This window comes from Cetorhinus maximus, chromosome 21 (genome assembly GCF_964194155.1).
Source record: "Cetorhinus maximus chromosome 21, sCetMax3.hap1.1, whole genome shotgun sequence".
NCBI classification, from domain to species: Eukaryota; Metazoa; Chordata; class Chondrichthyes; order Lamniformes; family Cetorhinidae; genus Cetorhinus; species Cetorhinus maximus.
This window is the reverse complement of record NC_135899.1, coordinates 62,479,669-62,487,792: the sequence shown is the minus strand read 5'-3', so window position 1 is coordinate 62,487,792 and position 8,124 is coordinate 62,479,669. Positions and strand designations below refer to the sequence as shown.

Genomic DNA, 8,124 nt, shown 5'->3' with positions numbered 1-8,124 from the left:
TGAAAAGAGAAACAGAATTATAAAATTTTAGGTGTGTTCTGATGAAACATTATTGATCTGAAATGTTAACTCTATTTCTCTCTCCACAGATGCTGCCTGAGTACTGTATTTCCAACACTATTTTTTTAACTCAGTTATTAACTTGCCATGTTAACAATTGATACATAAATTATACAAGGACATTATGGCTCTTACCCTGGTATATTGTAAAACAAACCTGCAATTAGGTCCTTCAAGCATATCTGTACTGTGTATGCATGTAAGAAATGTTCGAAGACTCTGCATTGGCATCTTCAAGTACAGAAGCCAGTGCCGACTTCAGATGTACAAAAACAGAAGTCGGAGAAGAAGAAAAATCAGCTGAAGGCCTCCAATACAGACAAGAATTGCACTGTTCTCTGAAAGACTTTAATATAAATCAGTTTCATCAATAAGAATCTTTGTCCCAGTGATAACCACCAAGTAGGAATATTATCTACTCAAAATTGTAGCAGTCTCAGTGATAAGGACCTCTGTAATCCCTCTGCTGCCACCCCTTTCATGATTTGCCTTACAGAACTGGAATTTACAATGGATTAGTGGAACCTGCTTTTACCATGCTGTATAATATCATAATACCACTTGCTATTGTAGAATTCACAAATACTGTGCATTCATTCCCATCGAATTTCCCATTAGTTTTGCCATTACATAACCTACTGCATATTACACATTTTTCTCGGTTAATACATCCCAGCAAGTCAGAATTACCTTAACATGCAAGCACAACTTAAACCTTTTCACAATCTCTATATGTGCAAATAGGCCTACCATCAGTCCCCATGAATACATCGAACATCAGCAGTCTGGACCTATTGGCTTAAACCTTCGATCCCTTCTCTCCTGTTTTGAGCTCTTGCCCTCAATCCTTTTCACCATATCTTTTGGTATGCTTCCTATTCCCCATTTTAGTACTGTTCCAACCATTATTTCTTCATCTTTAATCCAGTATCCGCCAGGTTTCACCAAGTTTGGAGGTGACATTTTATTAAAATTGACATTAATTAATATATCATTGATTTTTGTGCTCAAGGTGAGCTAATGTCAATGATGCAGAAAGGAATATGTTCCCTCTTTGTTCCCACCCACTGTCAGTATCATTCAATCCCAGGTTAAATACACCAACAGGAAGATGGAGTGCAAACCTTCCTCTACATCCTCCTAACAACTTGCTTTAATTGTGACCTCTGATGGGCATCCCCACATGCACAACTGCAATATTTTCCTATTCACACCAGCTTGGACTGCTAATTCAGCAGCTGTGAGTGCCAAGGTACGGGCAAAGTTTTGTGCTGTGGACTCATGCTTACTGAGAACTCAGTTGAGTCTTTTAAAACTCATTTCATGTCGGCTTCTTGCAGCCGGTTTAGAGAGAGACAGAGGAAATGCCTTTTACAAATGGCACTTTTTTTAGTTCTGCTTGTGTGTTTACGTCGCTAATACCACGTTGTTTTGTACAGATAGACAGGAGGGGGATGTTGAGGGGAGTGTTTCATCCTGTTCAGCTGGGCTGCGTTCAGATCCAGGTCCCCAAAGTAAAGGGATAGTTTTCCAATTGTTAGTGCCACCCAATCCCCAGTAAGAAAGGTTCATTGTAATAGACAACAAGGAATTGCTGGGTAGTAGAATAATTTGAAATTCTAACTGAACTCAGCACTTTCCAGACCATTTCCTTTGCAGAGTCAGATTTTTGGAACGCTCACAGTTTTGTATGTAAATCTTAATTTTTTTAAAAATCTATTTTCTAAGACCAGTGACAAATTTAGCTACAGTCACAATGCCTCAGTAAAATGTATCACATTAAGAATACACCACTGGTAAGTACCAGAATGGAAAGATAATTCCAGCGAAATTGAATGATAAAACTTTCACTGACTTGTAGGTCTGGCATTTTGTCCTGGTGAACTGCAGTTTCCTAATGAAACAAGGTTAAAAAATAAGTTCAAATGACTGCGGGATGCTTACAGCAGCATGCTTCTTGGATCTGACCAGAACTCTCTTCATATTGTTCTTTCACTTGGATGCATTATAAAGAACTTGTGCACAAAATATATTAGACTGCAGCTTCATTTAAAAACTGAAGAAAATATAATTGGTCCACCGTGACAACATAAAGGAACACAAGAGGAATGTTAACGCTTGCTAGTGCTGAGACCACCAGACAGCAGGATTCAAATTATGCCCATAGCCTGGCTTTGTCATCCCTTGTACACAAGAAGTAAAGTTGAAATTAAAGACAAGGCTCCTGCCAAGTGGCACTGTGCAATGTCAAAGCCTTGTTTGGGCTTCGGGGATGTAGATTTCGATGCTATCTGCACTTTCTGTGGCAGAGTTTTGCCGATATGAAGCTGCTCGCTTAGCAGCCATGAGCCGTTTTCTTGCTTCCTGCCTGTGTCTGTCAGCAAGTTCCAATGACTTCTCCCGCGCCGCGGGTAGCCTTCCCTTTGACGGTTTCTTTGGTATAGGAGGGGGGATCTTCGTTTCATCCTATCAACAAAAAGCATTTTTAAAAGAATCAACAAAGTACAATTTCCTGCTTACTTCTTTATTTCCTCTCTTCAAAGTTAATTCATTTTCACTTTTTACCAACCAATTTCCTCTCCTGCAGACATAAATTCAAGCCGTGGCAAGATTGTATGTGCATCAGTTGCCCTATGGCACCTTATCCAATTGCACTGAGACATGCTATTTGACCATGCCAAGCATCACAACTGAAATCAGCCCTGTCCCCAACAGACATCCAGACATGTGCACTTTCAAACAATGTTATTTATAAGGATGAAGTGTGACAAACTGGGATGATCTTTAGCTTCGCCCAAATGAAGGGCTCCTTCCCTTTCCAACCAGATCAGCCAAATCAACAGAAGTTGGAGGTTGAACTTGCAGTCTTATTAATCTGTATATGGCAGACTCACACTGAGCAGTGCATTTGCTATCTATGATAATGGGTAAGCTTAATTTATGTTTGTTTGAACCTTCTGCCCATTGTTATCATATATGTGGGTTAATCTGCCCTGAGATTACCAATAATTCCTTAACCATGGAAAAGTGATTATTTGAGATGTCTGCCATGTTTTTCAATTTTCTCTAAAAGGTAGTAAATATCATATTATGAGATTAATGCATTCAGGCTAAAACTAATAGTGGGATTTATTTATGATAAGACAATACAGAAGAACCAGCAAGAAACTAGCATAGATGTTGACATATAAATCAGCATTTGAAGCCTTGAAAAGTTCCTCCAAAAATTAGGGTTGACTTATATGCTGAGTTAAAGTGAACCGCTGGCATGGGTGTGGTTGGTTGCCACCTTTGTTGTTTGCCACGTGAGGCCTGCTCTGTATGAGCAATGTCTTAAACTCCTGTGCATCTTCGTTATTACCTACTTGATCCCTTGCACCAGTTATAAGGTACTGGTAAGTAAAACATCTATTTGTGGGGTGAAAAATTGAGGCCAACCACTAATGCGAATATTGTATGTCGTGGTATAAGGGGAGTCGACTTAGACTCCGAGCAAAAACATAATTTTTGGGTCCTAATAATGGGGTCTTCTTATACTCCAGGTTGACTTATATGCTGTGATCTATGGTAATCCATGTAACAATGCATGTAACAAAATAGAATCAGTCCATAAAAAGTTAAGATTAGGCTTACACAGCTTGATAAACAACTAACCTTTTCCATCTATGCTCATGAGCAATGTAATTTCTTTACTACTGCCTTGGAATTCATTGAGTAAATGCATGAGTGAAGCATTACATAGATAAAGTGCAGCATGCTTGAAAGGAACAGGTGACTTTTTGGTTTCCAAAGTTTTCCATCCTTGGCATTTTGCTCACATCATGTCTGAGTCTAGTGTAAACCAATTACTATGATTAGTCAACATTTTCATTATTGACTGATAGGATAGTAGAAGGCAAACTAGATGGACCTTGGTCTTGTTTTGTGTGGTAATTTCTATGCTCTTAATTCATGTTCATAAAAGATATTGAGAGAAGACTAAACAAAGGACTGAATAACAATTAATCAATGAAGTTCAAAGACACAATGGTTGTAGATATCTGCACTTTAGGAAATTGGGTGATGAGAGTGCATCCTTGTAACAAGAACTACTCTGATTTTCCTACCATTCATCACAGTACCCTCTGAGCCACCTGATTTTTACTTATACAGGGGTTCCACGGTGCCTGGGTGCAGATCCAGGAATTATCTCCCCCCGCCACAGGCTTGTTAATTTACCAAGGATTGGCCAATGTTTTAAATAACTGAATTCATCAAGGGATAGATGCGGTCGGAACCCCATTATCAAGTGTCCCGATGAGCCAGGAACATTTGATTCCCCTTAAATTGCCCCTCTATGCTTGTTTGGATGGGCTGCTATGTAAGAGGTTCACAGGGTGCTGCTGATCTTTGGCTCTGTGAATCATGTATCAATTGGTCAGTGTGGAACTGTTGGCTTCCCACCAGTTAGTTGGCTAATATTGTAAATAATTAGGTTAGGTCCGCGATTTGACTAAAGGCCCTGATCCTCAATTTGCTTAGAACCACTTCCAGAAAATTATTTCTGAATATTAATTCATCATTTCTCCCCCTCTAACCACACTTTTAGTACACGTGTCATTTCTATCAATGGACCTGTATGATTACAATCCTGAGTTGTCAGCAACACTTTCAATTATTCAATTAAATACTTTTGGTATGAAGTCAAATACAGCAAAATCATTCACCTTTTTGTTATCATAATCCACAATTGATCTGCTGGTAAAAATGCCTGAAGCTCTTGACTGTTAAGTGTGGTGCCTAGCTTTCTGCCAATCTTTCTTTTGTTCACCTTGAGTGTTTTGTAACAGTGCAAAATAAACTCTCTGGGTCTTCCCTTTTCTTGGTATAATCTTAGAACTGATAAAGTTATTATGTGTAGAGTTATGAGCTAAATCAACCGTACCCTCCAGCATTAGCCTCATAAGCATCTCTCTGGCAGGCTGGTTCCTTTTCCCCTTTTCTCCCTTCCTTGGCTGGCGCTCTGACTCCTTCACTTTGTGTTGTGTCTCCCTGTGCCAGTGTCATCAACTCCTATCCTTGTTGTACGAACATACGTATAGGAACACCATCTACAAGATGCACTGCAGCAACTCACCAAGACTCCTTCGACAGCAACTTCCAAACCCACGACTTCCACCACCTAGAAGGACAAGGGCAGCAGATGCATGGGAACACCACCAACTGCAAGTTCCCCTCCGAGCCACTCACCAACCTGACTTGGAAATATATTGCTTTTCCTTCACTGTCACTTGGTCAAAATCCTGGAACTCCCTCCTTAACAGCACTGTGGGTGTACCTACACCACATGGATTGAAGCAGTTCAATCATCACCACCTTCTCAAGGGCAATTAGGGATGGCAATATAAATGCTAGCCTAGCCATCGACACCCATGTCCCATGAAAGATTTTTTAAAAATCCAAATTCAGAGCAGGAGTAGGCCATTTGGCCTCTTGAGCCTGCTGTGCCATTCAATAAAGTCATGACTAATCAGAGTGTGGCCTCAACACTACTATCCTGCCTACTCCCAGTAACATTTGACTCCCTTGTAAGTCAAGAATCTATCTACCTCAACTTTAAAAATATTCAGTGAAACTGCCTCTACCACTCTCTGGGCAGAGAGTCCCACAGACTCACTATCTGCTGAGAAAAAAAAAATTCTCCTCATCCCCATCTTAAATGGGTGACCCAAACAAAAACAAAAATTGCTGTAAAAACTCAGCAGGTCTGACAGCATCTGTGGAGAGGAAGAATTAACGTTTCAAGTCCAAAGACTCTTCTTCAGAACTAAAGAGAAATAGAAAAGTGGTGAAATATATACTGCATAAGGGGGGTGGGACAGATGAAGCTGGATAGAAGGCCAGTGATAGGTGGAGGCAAAGGAGAGATTGCAAAAGATGTCATAAACAAAAGGTCGAAGGGGTGTTGATGGTGGTGATACTGGCTAAAGGAGGTGCTAATGGTGACATTAAGAGTAGAAAATCATTCACTAAAAGCTTTCCACTTTCTTAAAAAAGAACTCCTTTTTATTACAGACCAATAAAAGTGCCAATCACCTTTAACCTATCATCAGCCGAAACTGGGGCTGAGGCTCAGGTGGTTTAGTGCTCTAATGGATATCTGGGAACTTAGCCAAGAATACATAATGAGGCTTGGCTGAAAGCCTAGGAATACATTAGCCTATTAAAAGACCTGATTCCCAGGGAAAACATTGCTTGATTGACAGCTCTGCCCCTCTGATCTATGCTGTCAACTTCACAATGTTTATTTGCACATGACAAAGAGGTTTCAAGTGCTGGCAGTTTCTGCTATTGAAACTTTAAAGGGTCTGCATGATTGACACTTTTATTGGCCTGTAGTAAACTGAGTGTTTTTTTTAAAAATAAGTGGAAAGTTATCAATGAATGATTTTTAAAGCATTTTTATACATCCTATTGTCATTGCTTCTTTACAGTGTATAGTGAGTGATTGGGCATACGAGTGCCATAGCTTGGCATGGGAAGCATGAGGGGCCATCAGGGGTGGGTGAGGGGCATACCTTGGCATGTGGGGCATGAGGGCTATAGGGGGTGAGTGGGGGGCATGTGGAGGCATGGATGGGGCATGGGGAGTGTAAAGGGGGTGAGGGTGGTTGTGGGTTGGATGGCATTTCTGTTTTTATTATAATTGGGATGACATCCAACAGCACTGAGGAGGGCCTGTTAAACAACCCGCCTCTGCATCCAGCAATCCCTGTGGCTGCCTCTGAGCTTTTTCCCAGGTCAGCTGGCCCGACTGCAGCCTTTATCTGTGCCCCACAATGAAAGTCCTGTCCTCGTGGACATGTTCCCCTGAGTTGGGCTGGGAATTTTCCTGATTCCCATTACCTGCCTCGAGGATGAAAATCTTGCCCAATATGTTGGAAGCAAGGTGGCCAACAATGAAAGCATTGGAAAATAAAAGCAGGCATTCGGGTTTCAGCAGCTGAATGGGGGACAGGCTGGACAGAGGCAGTGGAAGGGAAACAAGGTAGTGTTGGATACACTGGATGTGGGGGGTAGAATTTGAACAATGCATCAAGATCATGTGCCTCTGAATTAAACCCTGGAGGCAACATGAAAGGGGGATGGGGTTGAGGCTGGAAGCAGTTAAATGTTTGCAGGAACCCAGGAGAATTGGCTTCAGTGTTGTCAAACTTAAACTGAAGAACGTTCTGGCCCATCCAGGTCTTGATGTCAGATAGTTGGTGACAATAGCGACAGTCATGGGATTAATGGAGGAGGTGGAAATGTAGAGGCAGATGTCATCAGCATACTGTTCAAAGATGACAACATGCTTCTGGGTAACAGTACCAGGGCTAGAATGTAAATAATGAGAGGGGCAAGCCAAGGAAAAAATTGAGATACACTAAATGTACATAAATTTCAAGTGACTTCTATGATGTAGTATCAATAATACAGGCCACAGTGCAGGTGACTGCTTGAGGAGAATGGAATAGGTGACAGTGACAAAGGCAGTGGAGAGATGCAGGAGGATAAGGAGAGATGACAATGTCATTGGGGACTTTGACAATGTGCTATCAGTGCTGTGGGCTGGGGAGAAACTAACTGGAAGGTTTGCAATGGGAAGTGGAGAGAGATGCGAGTGTGAGTTAACATATTATGTAACTTTATAAAGAAAAGGGAGGCTTGACATTGGATGGAAGTTAGAATTGTGCATAGGGGAGCAATGGCAATACTTATGAAATGTATAAAGACTGAGCTGAGGAAAGGAACGGGTTGATTCTCTTTGTTATTGTGGGACTGAGAAATGGAAATTGGATGGTAAGGAGCTGGGAGGGATGGGGTCAAGGGTGCAATTAATTGGTTTCAGGCAAGAGATACATTTAGTAATGGTAGTGCATGGCAGGTGATGGCAGGAGTAACATAGAAACTAGGAGCAGGAGTAGGCCATTCGGCCCTTCGAGCCTGCTCCATCATTCATCATGATCATGGCTGATCATCCAACTCAATAGCCTGCTCCCGCTTTCACCCCATATCCTTTGATCCCTTTTGCCGCAAGAGCTA

General features: G+C 41.4%; 1 protein-coding gene across 1 annotated transcript in view; it reads right to left on the bottom strand.

Annotated features, from left to right (window-relative positions):
- Nucleotides 1–455: 455 nt before the first annotated feature.
- The window catches only part of LOC144695906 (disks large-associated protein 2-like), a 149,737-nt gene continuing 142,068 nt past the window's right edge, over nucleotides 456–8,124 (bottom strand). Inside the window, exon 10 of the mRNA XM_078566991.1 lies at nucleotides 456–2,526. Coding sequence (XP_078423117.1) covers nucleotides 2,308–2,526 — 219 coding nt within the window. The 3' untranslated portion in view covers nucleotides 456–2,307. The remainder of the gene's footprint in view (nucleotides 2,527–8,124) is intronic.